This window comes from Poecilia formosa, unplaced genomic scaffold (genome assembly GCF_000485575.1).
Source record: "Poecilia formosa unplaced genomic scaffold, Poecilia_formosa-5.1.2 Scaffold338, whole genome shotgun sequence".
NCBI lineage: Eukaryota > Metazoa > Chordata > Actinopteri > Cyprinodontiformes > Poeciliidae > Poecilia > Poecilia formosa.
This window is the reverse complement of record NW_006800277.1, coordinates 454,699-474,511: the sequence shown is the minus strand read 5'-3', so window position 1 is coordinate 474,511 and position 19,813 is coordinate 454,699. Positions and strand designations below refer to the sequence as shown.

The 19,813-nt window shown below is 37.7% G+C and overlaps 1 protein-coding gene across 4 annotated transcripts in view; it reads left to right on the top strand.

Annotated features, from left to right (window-relative positions):
• Nucleotides 1–19,813, top strand: part of crtc1a (CREB regulated transcription coactivator 1a) — a 59,574-nt gene that overhangs the window by 25,735 nt on the left and 14,026 nt on the right. For 2 of the 4 annotated variants that reach the window (XM_016661647.1, XM_016661646.1), the window contains exons 3-11: nucleotides 1,983–2,108; nucleotides 10,728–10,792; nucleotides 13,167–13,261; nucleotides 13,872–13,957; nucleotides 14,037–14,077; nucleotides 14,603–14,781; nucleotides 14,950–15,095; nucleotides 16,291–16,383; nucleotides 18,651–18,749. In XM_016661647.1, the coding sequence (XP_016517133.1) occupies nucleotides 1,983–2,108; nucleotides 10,728–10,792; nucleotides 13,167–13,261; nucleotides 13,872–13,957; nucleotides 14,037–14,077; nucleotides 14,603–14,781; nucleotides 14,950–15,095; nucleotides 16,291–16,383; nucleotides 18,651–18,749 (930 nt within the window). The remainder of the gene's footprint in view (nucleotides 1–1,982; nucleotides 2,109–10,727; nucleotides 10,793–13,166; nucleotides 13,262–13,871; nucleotides 13,958–14,036; nucleotides 14,078–14,602; nucleotides 14,782–14,949; nucleotides 15,096–16,290; nucleotides 16,384–18,650; nucleotides 18,750–19,813) is intronic. The other 2 variants (XM_007573805.2, XM_007573803.2) reach the window with 2 other exon arrangements.

The window sequence follows — 19,813 nt, the reverse complement described above, 5'->3', positions numbered from 1 at the left end:
AGTCATGTTAACTAGGCATTTGTCTGCCAGTCTGACAGCAAGGGACATTTTTGAAATGGTATTTAAATAAATGCTGGAATATGATGACATTGGTTTTTTGTTTTTGTTCTTTTTTTAAGTGACCACAATGAATTGAGTCATCACCAACTATGAGAATGTCCAGAAGAGATTCACCAAGTTTGAATTCATGAAAAGGCTTTCGCCATGATTAACTATTGCAAGAACAGCTGTAATTTCTGAGCATTTCTGGACACCTTCAAAGAGCTGCTTCCAGGAAATGAAGACAAGAAGAAGATCTCCTGTTTTCAGAGCATTACAGGAAGACTATTACGAAGGAGATTGCTGACATAATCAAAGCAAAAAAAGTTACTGTTGAAAGAACCTATTTTCTTAAGTAATTCTGTTTTAGTTTTTTAATCAGCATTTCAGAGTAACAATATACTGACCAGACGTTAAACCCTCTGTTATCTTAGAACAAGTTATCTTTTGTTTTATTCCAATGTACAAAGGGTTTGTTCTACAGTTGTGATGGTAGTTATAAGTAGTCCAGTGTGTTTCACTTCATTTGAGGTAAGACTTAATATCAATAACTCTGTTAGCATTGCATTTGACACTGTAATACTTTATAATTGTTGCTACTAGTTTCAATTTACTTGAGGTAACAGTTAATATTAATGACACTGTAATAACACTTAATGACATATTCATAACTGGTGCTACTTGTTCCACTTTAGTTGATGTAAAATAAATTGTTAATGAGTCTGTTATTAAATCATTTGACCGTGTAATAAAGCTTAGTGAAATATTTATTTCTTGTCCTACTTGTTTTGCTTTATTTCAGGGAGTGGAAATATTAATCATTGTTTTGTTAAAGCTTTTGCTAGTGTGATAATTAAATCATTATGACTACTATTATGACAAATTTATGTTAGATCATGATTTCTTGGTTAATGACAAGTTGTCATAACAAATACATTTTTGGCGAGGTTAATGACAAGTTGTCATAGCGAAGACATTTTGAATAATGTCAACTTTGTATTAAAAGTGTCATTATTTACCAAATGACGCTTTATGACAACAGTCATAACTATTCATGAAGACTTATTGATGTTCATGACAGGTGTTATGTCATGTTTATTACAGTGTCATGACAGTCTTATTCAACCCCCTTCAAATAAAGTGTTACCAAAAAATTAGACTAAATGAATGAAATAAACAAGCAATCAAAGCTGCCAAGGTGATGGAAAAATTGGTTTGGGGAACTTTTAACAGAACAGAATTATTGAATGCCTCTCTCTATAGGAAAGAAGCAAAAAACATATCTTCCTTTCACCCTATTTTCTCTGGAAAAAATCACTCAATCAAGATAAAAAACTTTTCTGTGTAAATCTTTGAGTACATTTTGCTGTTTATTAGGATTAAACAAGTTAAAATAATAAAAAAAATGTAAACCAAAAAGTTTTGGTGCATAAGTAGAATACTAGTAAACTTTTTGGTTTACATTTTTTTTGTTTTACATGCTTTTAGATTTAATTTGAATACTTCACAAAAGTGAAGTATTCAAATTTTTAAGTTTAATTTTGAAGTTTAATTCCAGTGTTTATTTGTCATTTTTGCTCTGAGTCCCATTATCTGTTCTACAGCCGTTTTGTACTCAGATGCTTCCTTTATTTTCTGCTGGCAAAGATTGTGGAACATGGGCCAAACACAGCCTACCTTGGCTAAAGCTGACTTCAAAGATTAACCCTTGTATGTCGAAATGGGGTCCAACTGATCCCACACACGTAAAACTTGTATCATTTTCCATAGTCCTCTATGTTTGCCTCAGTCCTCGCACGCACAAGGGTTAAGGAAGGAGTTCCTTTATTTACACAGTAACTACTTACTTAATACACATAAATTACTTTGGTGGGAAGGATATTTTTTTTCACAGCGAGTCATTCTGTTGTTTTGTTAATTAATGTCTTTTCATCATCTCTCAGAATTCAGGTCTTGACACTAATAGATCCACGCGACACCACGGATTGGTGGACAGAGTCTACCGAGACCGGAACCGCATTACATCGCCCAATCGGAAACCGCTCTCTATAGACAAACATGGACGCCAAATATCCTTTACAGCTGTGTCAGTGCTGGGAGACTGGAAGTTACAGTCAACATGTTCAGTAATTCTTTAACAGATGGAAACCTTAATAGATGTGGTTGTAAAACATATAATGGTAATGCATTTTCAGTAATTTCCTTATTCGGGGAACAATCAAGTACAATTATTTCATGTTATTTTCTATTAGTGGATATAAGAAGCTTCTGCTCAGACAGTAAAATCACAGATGAACCAACAACTAGAGTTCTGTTGGTGCTTTGGTCCATAATCACTGTACTGTAGAAATAGTCATGCTACGTTTGACCAGTCCAGTTTATATTTTGTCCTTTACCACCTTCAGCTGAGAGAAGCTCAGTTCAGTGGTAGCAACTGCATAGTGGCATTTTTTAACTAGAGTTAAAAAACACCAAATACTAAAAAAGAAATAGCCCTTATGTTAGTACTTACAAGCTTGTAAATAAATAAGCAATGAGAATGCTTGCTAAGTACAATAATAACAGACTCAGCACCAAAACCCTAAAAGTCAAGAAAAGTCTATTTCAGGCACGATGGTATTTTCTATTGTAGTATGCAGAAAGGTATATAATTTAATGATTTATGACAGTAACTCGTGATTAGTTGTGAAGTTAGAACTATGCGTCATCGTTAGGGTCAGGAGGAGAAAGAATTTATGAACTGGTGAATGACTCCCTAATGAAGTGCCACCCTGAGTAGAAAGCCATATTTCACCTTAAATACTGACTCTGGATTAACTGGCAACAAGCAAGTGTGACCAAAAGTTTAAATCAGTTCTACTTTTATGTTAGACATCTCAATGAAATGATATTGTCTGTCATGGCCTGGTGGACGGACGTCAGCAATGATCCCAGAGGAGAGCTGCTGCTACCTGTCAGTTTACAAAGCCAAAGCAACATCAGCTCAGGATATAAGTACTTCCACTCTGCACAGAACAAGTTTTTATTTTTATCTGTTCGAAGAGAGTGAGCAGTTTCCAGCGGCGTGCTTGTCTCAGCAAGTTGACTCATGTCAAACTAGGAAATAATCAGAGAAATTCCGAAATGAAAACCCTAAGAACTACATCTAACACGGCAACATTGAGGCTCAGTTCAGACAAAATCCAGTAAGAACAATGGACAAAATCCAGTAAAAAATCCAGAAAAATCCAGTAAAAACAAGTATTAGTAAAGACAACGTTATCATTCCCCTGGGATTTTTAGATTTAAAGTCATTTTTTAAGTTGAACTACATGTTTTTAATAATAATAATAACAATCTTGTCATTATAGAACCATGCAATAAGTTACATGGGTTATCACGAAATTAGTGAAAGTAGTACTACAGGGTATTTAATCCCCTAACATTAAATACTGACTAAAAGTAATTTGGTCTAGCCAGAGTTCTGAGTTTAAATTGGTAAAAAAAAATCAAAAAGCTAGTCAACAAATATAAGAAGGGTTTTATTACTATAATGCTGATAAAGATTTTTCCATTGGTTATTGATAACGGTACAAATGCTTTTCAACAGGCCCCCTTTTTAAAAAGACTGTAATGGAAACATTTTTATTATTGATTCTCTTTTTACGTTGTTTTTATCTCCTGAAAGAATGTCCAAAACATATTTACGGACGTATTTACGATATGATTTGCATCAAGAATGTGACGTGGGTCAATGGGTGCTGATTTTTAGTTGTGGGGGTTGTATATAATACATAATTGGGATCAAGGCGGAAGAATGAGAAATAAAACAGGAATACTACAAACAATAGTCTTGAATTGTGATTGGAGGTCAAACAAAATTATTCAGAGGGCCACAAATGGCCCCGGGCCACACTTTGGACATCTACATCTACATCAACTACCTGTGCTGGGCAGGCCAATTTTATATCATCGTAGAACCATATTTGGGGGCCACACAAAATCAGTCCAAGAACTACAGTGGTATATTGTTTTTCTGTGAACCAAATAAACTAATAGTAAAAAATGATGATCACATTCTTTCTTTTTCTATCCTGATAGTATTGGAAGGTGGGTGTACCCACCTTCCAATACTGTCCAGTTTAAGGTTTATATTTTTTATAAATAGTTACAGTGTGTTGAAGAAGAAGTCTTGCAATGAAATCAGTTTGGTGAACGAATCAGTAAACTGTACACAGCAAATTTGGAAGTGTTCAGTCAACTCCTACAGAGTTGAATTCAACACTTTAAAAGTGTCTATATTGGTCCACTCTGGATGTTGTAGAAATTACACTTTTGAAAGTGTTATTTGTGATATAGTCAGGGGTGAAAGTAGGGGGGTATGGCAGGGTACTGCGTACCCCTAAAAGATTTAGCGGGGGTACGCAGTACCTGCAAGAGAGGTGAGCGGCTGTCAGCTGTAAAAAAATCAATGGGTTCACTGTGCAGCCGTGAGTGCACCCACTAATCAGCCATGACTGATTAGTTTTTCAAGAACAACCTAAAACACGACTTAATCAGTTAATAAATAACTTTTTTCCCATTTCATATTGTTTCTGAATTGTTTGTGCTTTGCTAGAGCAGGGGTCCAATAATACTTTGATCGTGGAAGGTTTTGAGTCGATCTCGGCATTAGGTGACAAACTGAACACCTACAGGACGCTGAGACCAGCACGTCCTCCTCTGACTGGTTTAAAACGTTCGTAACTTTATTAAAGAACAACAACAACAAAAAAAAAACGTGCTCAAATTAATGACCCAACAACAATAATAATCTCAGTGATTATTGTTTCAACAAGGTGTTGTGCAATTCTGTGCGTTTGAGTTCCATTACCAAAATAACTAGCAGAGCAGGAGTTTAAAATTAACTAATCAACCACCGCTGTGTTCATGAGAGGCTTATTAATGATCGCAAAATAAATATCAAGCCTGCAAACCTAATATCGTAACAGACTGAATGTTATGTTTTTAACGTAATCTCTGGTCGGCTTGTGGAGCGCATAGATTGCCATGGCAACCGGTGTGCTTAAACGACAGAGAGAGAGAGAGTAAAAAGGTGCAAGTGTTTTAGAAAGGTTGCTTTACCTTTGTTTACCTTTGTCTTGGCGAATCACAGCTGCTGTAATTTTTGAACGTTCAATAAACAACAAAACTTGGACTAATTATCTCGTTAGTCTGTGACTATACGTCATTTACAACAAACATCAAACACGGTAAATATGTTTCATTAAGTATTTAACAAACAAATAGCTTCTACCGCGATAATTATGTGAAATTAAATTATTATAAATTAATAATTTGGTGCTGTCGGGCTCAGAGTCTGAGAGGCTTTTCCTTTATCAAACTAATTTTTTTTGCCTCTTATTTAGTGGAAATATTGATGTTGATAAGACTTTCTCCAAAATAACCTTTTTCAACCTTTATAGCTCCACTGTTAACATTCACAAATGAATGTTAAAGCCATACAATGTATGACTGTTTTCTACTGTCATACATTGTAGAAAACGTTTGCTAAGTAATGAAATTTAGCAAAGGTATAGCAGAATTCAGCTGAAGAAGCAAAAGTTTGTGTGCAACCTGAATTATTTGAAAAAGCCAAAACGTGAANCAGGGTACTGCATACCCCTAAAAGATTTAGCGGGGGTACGCAGTACCTGCAAGAGAGGGGAGCGGCTGTCAGCTGTACAGAATCAATGGGTTCACTGTGCAGCCGTGAGTGCACCCACTAATCAGCCGTGACTGATTAGTTTTTCAAGAACAACCTAAAACACGACTTAATCAGTTAATAAATAACTTTTTTCCCCATTTCATATTGTTTCTGAATTGTTTGTGCTTTGCCAGAGCAGGGGTCCAATAATACGTTGATCGTGGAAGGTTTTGAGTCGATCTCGGCATTAGGTGACAAACTGAACGCCTACAGGACACTGAGACCAGCACGGTCTCCTCTGACTGCTTTAAAACGTTTGTAACTTTATTAAAGAACAAAAAAAAGAAACTAAAACGTGCTCAAATTAATGACCCAACAATAATCTCAGTGATTATTGTTGATTATTGTTTCAACAAGGTGTTGCGCAATTCTGTGCGTTTGAGTTCCATTACCAAAATAACTAGCAGAGCAGGAGTTTAAAATTAACTAATCAACCACCGCTGTGTTCAGGGAGGCTTATTAATGATCGCAAAATAAATATCAAGCCTGCAAACCTAATATCGTAACGGACTGAATGTTATGTTTTTAACGTAATCTCTGGTCGGCTTGTGGAGCGCATAGATTGCCATGGCAACGGGTGTGCTTAAACGACAAAGAGAGAGAGAGAGTAAAAAGGTGCAAGTGGTTTAGAAAGGTTGCTTTCCCTTTGTTTACCTTTGTCTTGGCGAATCACAGCTGCTGTAATTTTTGAACGTTCAATAAACGACAAAACTTGGACTAATTATCTCGTTAATCTGTGACTATACGTCATTTGCAACAAACATCAAACACGGTAAATATGTTTTATTAAGTATTTAACAAACAAATAGCTTCTACCGCCATAATTATGTGAAATTAAATTAATTGTCTAATATAAATTAATAGTTTAGTGCTGTCGGGCTCAGAGTCTGAGAGGCTTTTCCTTTATCAAACTGCCTCTTATTTAGTGGAAATATTGATGTTGATGAGACTTTCTCCAAAATAACCTTTTTCAACCTTTATAGCTCCAGTGTTAAAAATGAGGCTCTAACATTCACAAATGAATGTTAGAGCCATACAGTGTATGACTGTTTTCTACTGTCATACATTGTAGAAAACGTTTAAGTAATGAAATTTAGCAAAGGTATAGCAGAATTCAGCTGAAGAAGCAAAAGTTTGTGTGCAACCTGAATTATTTGAAAAAGCCAAAACGTGAAACAAGGCTTAAGAAATAGCATAATTATCACAGGAAACGGAAATTAGTACAGAACCAGAAATAGTTGAAACAACTATTTTGCTGTTTTACTGCAAACAGCAAAAATCATAAACTATATATATAAATTGACGTGCAGTCTGGCAGTCTGTCATCATGGAAAATTAATATAATAAAATCATTCATAAAGATATTTTCCCACTGTACTATAAAGTACAAATGACAATGAAATAAAATCCAGTCCAACATCTGGTTTGAGGTAATTGATTCCTCTGGAACATGTTGGAAGAAAAATATCCCAACTTCAGAAGATGTGCTTTTAACTTAACTGAGCTCTGTGGTTCCTCTTATCAGTATGAGAGTCAGGATGAGGAGGCGCCATGTTAGGAAGACAAAGTGGAAGCTGCAGGATCTTCAGAACAAACAGGTCATGATGCTAGGTCTACTGATTCTCCCTCTGTCTGGACACAGGATCAATATAACCAGATTAAAAGCTAAAATTAATAGTTATATGCCAGACATGGAAAACTGGGATGCACTCCATGCCATGATGTTCAGAATTTAGGTCTCATGGCATCTCAAGGTGTCGACATTGCAGCCAGTGGGCTGAAGGAAACACGGCTCCATTTTGTAGCAATTCAAGAGCTACCCAGCTTTTATCACGTCACTTCACAAAAAAAAATTATCAGCACAGTTGGATATAGTGGATATAGTTGAATCAACACTGACAGTAGTTGAAATTAAACACTTCAGTGTTAATCTACTCAACACTAGTGTATTTTGTCAAAAGTTAACACTATGAATGTGTCAATCTAACACAGAATGGTGTATTAACATAGAAATCTGAGTTTTAAAATACAGTAGTATTTTAAAACTCAGACTGTCCTGCCAGTAGGCAGGGTGTGCTGTGGTGGCGCAGGGGTTAAGCACAACCCACATATGGAGGCTGTCGTGTGTTCGGTTCCCAGTCTACCCCTTCTCTCATTACCCACATTTTTTTGGTCAATTTACTACCAAATAAAAGCCACTAGAGCAATTAAAACCTTTTTTCCCCCCAGAAACTATTGGCCATCAATAATCCCCAAATTCATTTTTTAATCACTGTCCTTTTATTGAGATCTTTCCTTTTATGCATACAGTTTTTAAATACAGAGAGGTACTTATCCAATAGATACAAAATAATATACAGAAAATTAATCCCTACAAAGTAATCCCATTTAGCCCACCCAGGTCACTACCCAGTAGATCCACGCACAACATTCCTATCCCAGACAGAAGTGGAACGTAATAGGGTGAATTAACTTAATTAATCTGGAGCCTTATTGTATGTTTTGAAATGAGTCAAGAAAGGGCCCCCATGTTTTTTCAAATTTACTGGTTGAGTGTTGAAGAGAGCATCTAATTCTTTCCAGTTTCAAACACGACATAAGATCACATAACCACTGCTTGTGGGTCGGAGGAGCAACACCCTTCTACCTGGTCAGAACTGTACGCCTCGCTAACAGTGAACAAAATGCCAGTGCCTGCCGTTTAAAGGCTGGTAAAGGCAACCCCTTACCACTGAAGCCAAAAAGAGGCAAGAGGGGGCCAGGTGTTACTGCGACTCCGGCCAGCCTGGCCAAATTCATTTTGAAAGACATTAGATGCCACTTGAATCTACAAAAACACCAGCACCAGTTGCAGTATTTAATCCACTTTTATTTCAAAACATCAAACAGCACTGACAGCAATATACAACAAAGGTCATTCATTCACAGTACTTTGCACTGAAGGTGAAGTGTGCTTTGAAAGTTCATTGGGAGAGACCATGGATGGTCTTGTGATCACTGATGTTGAAGTGTCTTTGGTGCTGCTCTTGTTTTCACTAACATGTAGGAGGAAGACTTCCAGCCTGGAAGGAAAAACAAGAAATGTAGCAGAAACATTAGGATAATAAATAAATATTTCAAAAAGAAGTGTGAGGAAAACTAATCAGACTCACCTGTGTGTGTCACCATCATATTCATTCAAATTACTCTGCCCACCTGGTTTACAAGATAAAGCATAAAAAAGTCAGAAATAATTAGTAAAGAAATTAGTCAGCTTATAGAAAAAGTTTTGGACAGCATTAAAAGTCGTGCCAACCTGTCTGAAGAAATGTGTTGAAGTTATCATAACAGGCTTCAGTCGCCAACATGACGCACTAACAAAGAAAAAACATTTTGACAGTTTTTAGATGTGCCATAGGTACAAAACACCAGAGTCAAATGGCTCAATTGCCTCCTCATTGAGTAGATATGTTCTCCAGAGTCCTGCTAATCACCTAATTATTGTATTCAGGTGTGGTGCAGCAGCGGCACATCTAAATGTTGCAGGACAGTGGCCCTCCTGGACTGGAGTTTGACACCTGTGACAGATCAAGCACAGCCACTCCCCCGTTTTGCAGTCTACAGCCAAAAACTTAAAGAAAACAACCTCCACAGCTAAATAATGTTAACTCAAATGGTCTCCAGATTTTCCTGACAGTTTCAGTGTTTGGTTAAGATAATAAAGAGTCGTATATACTGTGATATCCAAACAAATAAACGTATGTTAAGCAAACTATGTATATGAATCGATACTCTTGCGTAAACGGAAAATTAATGCCTCCATAAAAAATAGTCAAAAACATGATCATTTTAACATGGAACTTACTTTGTTATAATAAGCTCCAGACAAGACACCGTGCTGCCTCCGCTCCTCAGGCAAACATGTGACAGGATGGCATCGGGCCGGGGGGTGGGGCTAATGACCGGGCCCAAATAATAAAGCTCATGATAATTTAACTTCACAACATGGACATCCCCGCAACAGCGGAGCTAACAAGTTTTATCACCAGAGAGAGCGGCTGTCATTCTGAAGGCCATCTGACATGAAGTACAACAAAGAAGAGCAGAAACATCAGGCAGTATGTTTCATCATTAGTGATGATGTTGTTTCATCACTAATGATGAAACAACACAAATTCGAAACATGTTTACGTAGTCTGTAGAAATGCTCTTGTTTGCCATTTGTAGCCAAGTGACTGATGATGACGTTGGTGACAAGCTTTACCCAAAGTGCACCTGGAGACAATAAGGACAATTCATTTGTAGTTTTGTGTGTCGTGAAGTTAAATATAAGAGTGAAAATAAAGCCAGTCATGTAGCACAACATTTTATTCAATATTTTACACCCACTATGTCTCTAAAATCAGTCAGTCTGGTAAGGTTTTTAGCAACCATGAGTCAACAATGGGGCACTTTACTATATAAGCTACTGGAGTCAGTCCTGTCAGTAACTGTCCTTACTCAGTTTTCAGCAGGAGAGTGTTCTTTTTTTTACAGCTCAGATCAGATATGATAGAAAAATTGGATTCCTAGAGGTGTGTTCTGCTTCCCATGTGGTCCCCCTGTAGGTCCAGGCCAGGGGCCTGCTGCATTCCTTGCCCCACCTGTAGCTCCTTCCCTGATGTCACAAATATGTTACAATTGTGGGAGGAACTGTCCCACAATTGAACTGAATTGATTTCTAAATCAACACCAGACTGAGTTACTGTTGGTGTTAATTTAGAAATCAACACTGGACTGGATTGCTTTTTATTTAACTCTTTAGGGAAACTAACACTCATGTTGTTGAATTAACACTGTATTTTTAACATACAACACTTAAACTGGAAATCTAACACTTTTGAATTTGCTGTGTAGGCAGATATCCATTTTTATTCTGTCTTCTTGCATTTAACAAAAAAGTCATAAAACTACATGGGATGATGATTTTCTTGACCTGAAACACCACATTGATAGCTGTCCGTACGGCTCAGTGTACCTGTCGCCGCCCCCTGACACCAGCTGGAGAAGGTAAGAGCGTTTGTTCAGTCTAACTCTGTGGCCCGGACACTTCCTCACACAGCCACATATGTAGCCTTCCACATGCTCTTACTTCTCATGAAACAGTTCAATAACGGTTAATATAAAACTGAGAACATATAATAGCACCTCCTTACTGACTGTGAAAAGCAACTGATTACTCCTGCCTTAGTGTATTATCCCTGTAGTTCAAAACTGCTGGATATACTTAAAAGGTCCATCATAAAATGGGATTGTTGCTACATCTTTCACAAAAAGGTTAAAAGAAAGGAAGCATCTTTGAAAACCGTAAATTATGCATGTGATGTTTGACTTTGTTTAATTAGAAACCCTTCCACACCAATTTTTGTGTCAAGTGTGTGAGTGAGAGCAGTGCTGATGCTCCATGACTTTAACATTTCAACCTTGGAGGACAATGTGGCAGTTGTGAGTGTGTGCCTGCATTTCAAGGCTCAACTTGTTGGAACGCTGCATGTTTTAACATGCTTGTCATCATTATATATACAATCATAAATAAAAACTTTTATGTACACATTTAACACTGAAGGTCTAAGCTGAAAGAAATATGTTTATCTGTTTCAGAGGCAAAAGAATAAGTAAAATCTGATTTTCTTTCTTTGAGCTCTGAACGGAGACTGGACTGGAGGCATGCTCTATACCAGGGGTAACTTTATTACCTGGTCCACACACCAGGGTCAAATCCCTGAATCACCGTGTCAGTGTTCAGTCAACATCTAAGATATTTCGAATTTCAATGTATATTATCAAATGCAGCCAGAGCTGCTTTAAAGCACACAAAAACTCTTTAACCTAGTTTCAGCTTCAAATATGGAAATCAGATATCTACTTAAGGGTCAGCCATTTCAGGTCATTTTTGATGTCAAATAACTTCTTTCAATCTTGTGGCACTCACTAAACTGTGCCACCCTGGACAGAAAGCCATATTAAAAAAACAACAACAAAAAAAGAAATCCCTCTGATTCAAACAGACAATATCAAAATAATCTAAGAGCTCCTTTGCAGGTGCATCTCACTGAATTTGAAATGACCAGCGTAAATAAGTAAATATTTAAGAGGTGCACCAAATGCAGTTTTTCAGGCCGATCTTTAACAAGCCTAACCTGCTGATTTTGATTTTGGACTACACTGTTTTTTTTTTTTCTGAAAACCTGTTAAATGTAGCAAAAAAAAAAATGCTAAATTGACAAGAGTGGAGTGACTGGAGTTAAGTACACGTGTGTAGATGTGTCCTGGTGGGCGGTCTGTCAGTTAGCCCTCTGTCATGGGTATTGAAAAGGGGACAGTGGTTGATTTTCTAATCTTTGTGGAGGTAAATAACCTCAGTGGATGATATCAGTTTCTCATGTAAGTATTGGCCAATCACTAATCTCCCCGAATTAAGGAAATTGGGGCTAATTTTTTGGTGCACCCTTATATATCACATCTCTGTCATATAGAGCTATACTATACCAAATATCTTTGGTGATAATTTTCTCTAGCTGCGTTTCCATTGACTGCAATATGTCAATTACGCCATTTGACATGTTGAAAATAAATTTGCTTAATGGAGTTTGAAAAACTTGTTTTTAAATTAAAATTTGGCATCATGGGGTGCTGTGGTGGCGCAGTGGCAAAGCACGACCCACGTATGCTGGCCTTAGTCTTTGTGGTGGTAGTCTCATTACTCTCTTTCCTGTCAAACTACTTTCTACAAAAGGCCACCAGAGCCAACAAAACCTTTTAAAAAAACACAAAATCACAAAATTCACATGATCAACAAGTGGATGTTGACTGTGGTGCAAACCACAAAAAAGACGATGACAGGAAGTAGTTTAAGGATGATGGCACAGCATGTTTCTTAATGACCTAATGTGTGAACAACCTTAATTCACATGTGATTTTTCTTATTTAATAGAAATGCATCCAATGTGTTTTTTTTTTGTTTTTTGTTTTTTGTTTTTTTACATCAGTAGAATATTAACATACTTTTACACACATTTGTAACAGAAATGCAGCTATTTACTCCAAACTACTACATAAATCTACGTTTTGAGGCTTAATCACAAATATTTCAAACTCTTCCTGTGTTTTTCAGTAGCACACAAAGGTATGCATGAAGCCTGCAGAAGCATGTTTCAGTCAAATCTCAGCTAGCAGACACGGTAGGTTGGGGGAGAAGGTTCTTCTTTCTATCTTCTTCTCTGGCCCACTTTTCCTCATGCAGGATGGCTTTTACATTTGAGAACTAAATTTTGTTCTTTCAAAGAGTAAACATGCACAACATTATGGATAACATATTCACATGCTGACTTGCTTGTTATCTAGATTATTTCCTACATTTCACTGTATGCATTGTTTCCTGCAGGACAAATTCAGACTCAGCCCTGCATCAGAGCACTCTGACTCCTGCACAACACGCCTCCTTCACTGGAGGCTCTCAGGAACTTCAGCCAAAACGAGGTACAGCACATGGTGATGCTAATCATACTTCTCTTTTGAGTTACCATGGATAAAGGAACGTTTTGGTGTCCTAAACTGGTTTAAGTCACTGTATGTAGAGCAAGTTGTTTGCTAGCTCTGCCTTTAATCAATTAGTTTGTGCTCCTAATGAGGCGTGTGCGTATGATCTGAAGTGGACGGCTGTTTTGTTGTGATCTTGTTTCTCTGTGTGCTGTGTTGCTACTTTCTCTTGATGGTTCAGTCGAGTGCCCTGCAGTGCTTGATGAAAGGGTCTGAATGTTGCTTTGAAGGCATAGAAGGAAAATTGATTGGTGGGAACATGTGCTGGCTGATGAATGTTCTTGATAATGGCTATTTTTTTTTTTTTTCATTTAGAATCTTGGGATGAAACTGCATTCATCATCTTTTGTGATTTTATCACACATTCTGCTTCAGCTGTACTTTTTTTACTTTTATTTTATGTCAGTGATCTACTTTCTTTTTTATCTAAATATCAGTGCATCACAATTAGCATGAGCTGATGTGCTCTAGTTTATTATGAGATGAAATAGAATTGATGTCTGTGCAGCAAAGAGACTGAAAGGACTGTTTTCTTTCTCCATCGGTCCAGTTCTCCTTCTCACTGTGCCAGGGTCTGGAGTCCTTAAGCAAGAGGTTGATGAAGATGGACAGAAGCAGAGCTGGGACTGCAAAAAGGTAGAAACTGGATGTGAGGATTCTTCAGATCTCTGTGGGATCCACTCACTGCCTTTGCTGTCATTTTCTGTCCCTTCAGAATGTGTCACAGTCTGAACCCTGTCAAGTTCCTGGCATCCAGTGAGTATTTTACTGCTTTTATAAAAAGAAAAAAGATATGGGGGATTGTTGCAGAAGTTCTGTGTGTTGGACCGTGTGTATACCAGCCAATCTCAGTGTGTGAACGGTTGATACATTCGATTCCTGGAAACGATAGAGATTTACAGACCACACCCTATTAAAATTATAGCTTTAGTGCCGTCACTGGGACATAAACGAACAAAAGGTGATATTTTTCACAGCAAAAGGAAATAGGAAGGTTTTAAATGTTAACTCAGATAAATTGCATGTGTTAACGCATTAACGTTAACAGCCCTACTTTACACACATGTGGTAAACAAATATATTTAAAATACATTTCTATTTGAATTAAAGCCATCTGGCTTCAATGACTTAACAGCCAGAAACCCAAGGAGCCAAAAGACGAGTGTGGTCCAAGTTGTTCTTGGAAATGAAGTTACACTGAGTGATTTGCATAAACTGATGAGTGTTTGTGATTTCCAGCCCAGCGCTCTTGGATTCACAGCACTGGTCTGTTTCCTGCAGCATATTCCAGACCCCAGAGCAGCAGATGGCCACGTCTCTGAAACCAGTGGCCCACAACAGTGGCGGCTCTCTTCCCGACCTGACCAACATCCAGTTTCCTCCTCCTCTGCCTACCCCGCTGGACTCAGACGACACTGCGGCCGCCTCGTTCGGCTCTGCCGGCAGCACTCAGACTCCAGGTAGTCCTCATATGGAGCCATGGGCTCAGTCAAAACTTATTATTGAGTTCTAATTCCTGATGAGCTCAAACACATCCCCACAGGGATTTTCATTTCAAACTTCTGTTAGTGCCAGTTTCATGTGCTTTTAAGAAGACTTCCCCTGTGCTGTTTTTTTGTACTGGGTAGGAGGGAACACCTCTCAGCCAACAGTAACCATGGAAATGGAGCCTGGCCAGGAGAACATGGTTCCTCTCATTCTGAATGCAGGAGACTCACACCAGCAGCAGAGCCTACAACTCTCCCAAACTTCTCCACCACTTCCTCTATCCCAGGTATTCTCTGCTCCAACAAGGAACTGGGATAGAGAAATTCTTATTTTACTTTATTTAACAAGCATGGAGAAATCAGCAAAGAAAAAGAGACTAAATCTACAAAAGAATCTGCAGGTTAAACCTGTCAGTGGTGACGTGAATAAAGCTTTTTGCTGTTCATGTCATTGGGAGCTTTCAATTTGACATGGATGGGAGAACGATTTACCTCAGCTGTTTAAATCAAGTTCAATGACAGGTAAAATACTTTTCAGCTTGGTATTTCATTAGTTTTAAATTCTATTTGCATAGTGATGTCTCCTTGAAGTTGCAGTTTTGGTTTAAAAACAGCATCCTTCTGTTTATTGAGGCCAACATCAACTCACCAAGTGTAAGAAAAAAAAACATTGTGTTGATTAATTCCATCTTTTAATTGTTTCGTAAAAGTAACAGAAACAAAATTAAATCTTGTTTAGATGGATGTGGCTCAAGATATTGGAAATGTTGTGCGAAGACGTCACAGATGATGCCTCGTGTATTTTGAATGTACTGAGTTAGCAAGCCAACATCTCATGCTCCAAATGACAATCTTGTTACATGAAGCAGTTTGCGTAGCAAAGTTAGGCTAGCTTAATATTAGCATGTTTCCTCTCAGTTTTGATATAGCTTGTTGATAAATGGGTTTGTAACATTTCAGTTCGGTTCCAGTTAAAGCTTAAACAAAACTTACAGAAAATATCATCTGATGCTTCATGAATTTAACTCTGTGTTTTCAAAAGGGTAAAATGTTCTGACTTTTGTTTCAGTTGCTCTCAGGTGAAATATCTTGTGATATCTTAGCCCCGTCCAGCATAGGTTACATGACTCTGACACACACCTGAATCTGCACCAGTGTCTATTTCACTAACAACATTGTCATGTTAAAGAGTTAAAAATAGCTAATTAGTTAAAACAAATCCAGATTCGCTACCCAGTCGACTCACACTATAGGCCTTTTTAAAGGATCTGTAGTGCTAGTAAACTTCATTCGCAGTATTTTTTAAAGACACGTGCAGAAAGAAAAGGGGCAAAGACAAACATCAGACGTCTCGAGGTTAGGGATTCAATCCCAGATGCCTCCAGAAAATTGCATTTTTGTTAGCATTTTAATATTTCAAGGGTCCATTAATGTCACCTCTCATTATGTTTTTTTGTATGTCTGTGTGTGTGTTCTCCCCAGGCGGCCATCAGTGCTATGAATCTTGAACAACAGTTGTCCCAGTATTCTTTCATCAATCAGCAGTCAATGCCCCAGACACACCAGAACCAGCAAGTGAGTTTCTGTCCAAAGTCAGCTGTTATGCAAAATGTTCAACAGTTAACCTGATCCCACATTACACTCTTAGTGCACATTCTGAAAGCAGGAAAGAAGTATTAGCATTACTTGCTGCTGCATCATAACCAAATGCTTTAAATTGCCAAAAGAAGAAACAAGAGTAAACAACAAAAAATGCTGTTGAAAACTCTTTGATCAAAGGTTTTAAGACCACAGATATCTTGCTCTGAGCCACGTCTGGCTCCGAGCAGATGGAATATGACTTGGCTTTTTCCTCCTATAGCACACAGGTTTTTTTAAATTACTGTCTTAAAATGTCCAACCTTACCAGTGATGGAGTGTGGTAAGAGGTTTTGTTTGTGCAGCTCAGCAGTCCTACAAAAATCAAAGAAGGAAGGCTTTTTGCTTTTGGCCTCAGAGGAACATGATGGAAAATTATATGAAAGCAAGATTTATGTCCAGGTTTGGACTCCTAAACTCCTAAACCTTTGGTCATCTGCTGAAGTGCATCCTTGAGTTCAAGTGCAATTTCTAATTTGTCTTCTCTGTTTGTTTTGTCTCTTGCTCATGTTTCTTTGTTTCCATTATAAAACTCTGGTACTACTCTACTACCTGGTTATAATATGAGTCATTTTCTCCCCAGTCTTATAATTTTGATCAGGAGTGCATATTTAGATGTTTGCATAGTGGAAAGAAATCCCCTTTGGAATTTGCTAAGTGATATGACCATTCTTTCATATTCTGAACTTAACATAAAGTGAAAATCCAGAAGCAATAAGTATAATTCATTCCATCTTGCATTAAAGCAGCAATAATCTGAAGTTATTGATCTTAATGCAACCTTATTAGTTGCTGACATCATCGTAGAGGAATTCTCACCCCCTTCTTATCAATGCTGTTTCACTTTTATTGACATTTGCTGACTTGAGGGTTTGTACTTGTCTCTTTTTACCTGGTATCACAACATTTTATTCAGTTTGAGGTCTGGACTTTGACTAAGCCTTTGTAATATCTCAGTATTGTAAGAGTAATTTCTAAGCAGAATTGATTGTTGACCCGGTAACAGCAAATAAAATTACAAATCATCGATCTTCCGCCATTGTTTAACAGAAAAGGAGCATCACAAAATATTTCTGGTGGTGTAACAGGGCTGTTTTTAAATTTATACGTGTCACTTCTGACTATAGACTGTTTCGCTATGGAATTAATGGAGATGTTTTACTCTAGGTTTAGTTTACTAGCTTATATTGGATGGAGTTAAGCCCAAACAGATATCATATATGGCTCAGTATTAGTGCTAAAATTAATACTATTTCACACCTAGCCGTGGCTGCTTCCTTATTGCACAAGGCTATATTCATTCTGAAGCTGGCTACTGACCTCATTAATGACAGTCCAGTGCTGGTAACTGAAAGGCCGACGATGGCTAATGAGAAGAAGACTACTCAGTCGCATTAGCTTTGCAGAGGCTAGTGACTTGCATACCGAGGTGGGTCACCCACTGGAGTGCCTGCTTCCTCTGGCACTCCAGTGCAATAGAGATAAGCTAGTATCTCCCTTGCATGGGCTAGCATTAGCCTTGAATAGGCTAACAGCTAGCATACTTAGGCTGGTTACTCACAACGTTTTTTTTTTTTTGAAGAAAGTTTTATGAAGGAAAATGATTGGCATGCATTATCTGTAAGCAACATATATTAGATTTATTGACATGTTCTTTTCTAACACATTAAGCATAAACATGCTGTATAATACGGAACTGAAGTTGGCTTCCGATTGAGTTTCTGATTCCAGTAAATGGCTAATGGGCAATTCCCATTTTACTACCTTGAACATCTTTAATTTGCTCTTGTAAAACTTCAATACTTAGACTCTTCAAGCATGGACTAAATTATTCTGCACTGAAAGCATAATATCTAAAATTTAGTTTGTGATTTATGAAACCTTTACTGATGCCAGCATATCATTAATCATGTCAGCAGTAGGTGGAACCCAGCGGTTCACAGGTTCACTATTGTGAATCATTGGGTTCACAATAGTCCTAATTTTGGCACTAATAATGCAGCGTAATCACAAACTGTTTAGGTTTAGATTTGTCTAGTGGAAGACACAATGTGTCTTATAAAAATAAAAAAAACAGGAAGGCCAGGTGCCTTAATCTGCATGACACATCAAAGCCTGTCTTCTACCTTTAGAGAGGATTCTTCTCTCTGTAGTTGTGTTATGAGACAAACTTATTTATTGTGATTCCACTGCTTCCTCTCCAGCAGACGGGTCTAGTCCAGCTGCCGTCTTCTGTGAACTCCTGCCCTACGTCAGACAACAAGACATCTGCACAAACTAACATGACCATCGACATGAATGCGGTGAGCAGTGCACAGCCCGTATGGCTTTTGTTAGTGGAAACAACGAATCTGTACTTTGGCTGGTTCCTGTACTTTTTCGGGAGTTAAGTCGGATGTTATGACTGGGTAGATTTCTGTCCCTTTGTGTCCGTGGTAAAGGAAAACAGTTTTAAGTTTTTAATGGTTTTAAGTGTAACTTGGTGCAAACCTATTCTCCTTGTTTAAAATTAAAATAAAATCTACACAGTATTATGCTCATCCACAAAATCATTCAGCTGCCTGTTAGCATCTTTAGTTTTGCCGTTGTATGAATGCTGAAGTGGGGAGGTGCATGAGGAAGTGGTTTACATCCAGTTCGTCCAGGGAATGAACAGAAGAAAAAAGGAAAACATAAAACTTGAGGCTCAGAAATGTTGACTTTGAAGATCTACAGCAGCGGCCCTGTCAGACAATCTAAAACATGCAGTAAAATCTTTATCTGTTTATAAAGCTGCTTTTTAACAACTTCAACAGCTCTATTACATTTAAAGTAGCAGGTCAATAGGTCATTCATGTTTTCCTGTCTCTCTCTGAGCATGTTTGTGGACAACATTACGGGATAGCATGTTCAGGTTTGCCTTCAGATTTTTCTTTATATTCTTTAATGGGGCTATGTGCAGGCCTGAATGTACACAGTAAAATCGACGTTTTTGATTTGTTTTTGGAAAAGTACTAAAAAGAGGCAAAATTATGCAACTCAAAAGACAGCAGATGGTCAGTCTGATCTCTTGTTGTGCCTTGGTTTTATTTCTAGCACTTTTTTTCTTGTTTTAAATCATTCCCTGCTGTTTTTCCTGTTTTTTCCTGCCAGCTTTGTTATGCAGTGAAGAGATCTGCAATATTTGTTTTTATTCCATTACCGTGTTTTGCAAAAAGGCAGCAACAATCCTCTATGTATTTTATTGTGATACACCACACAGCAAATTTGGAAGTGTTCCATAAACTCCTACAGAGTTGAATTCAACACTTTGAAAGTGTCTATATTGGTCCACTCTGGATGGTGTAGAAGTTACACTTTTGAAAGTGTTATTTGTGATAGAGTTGAA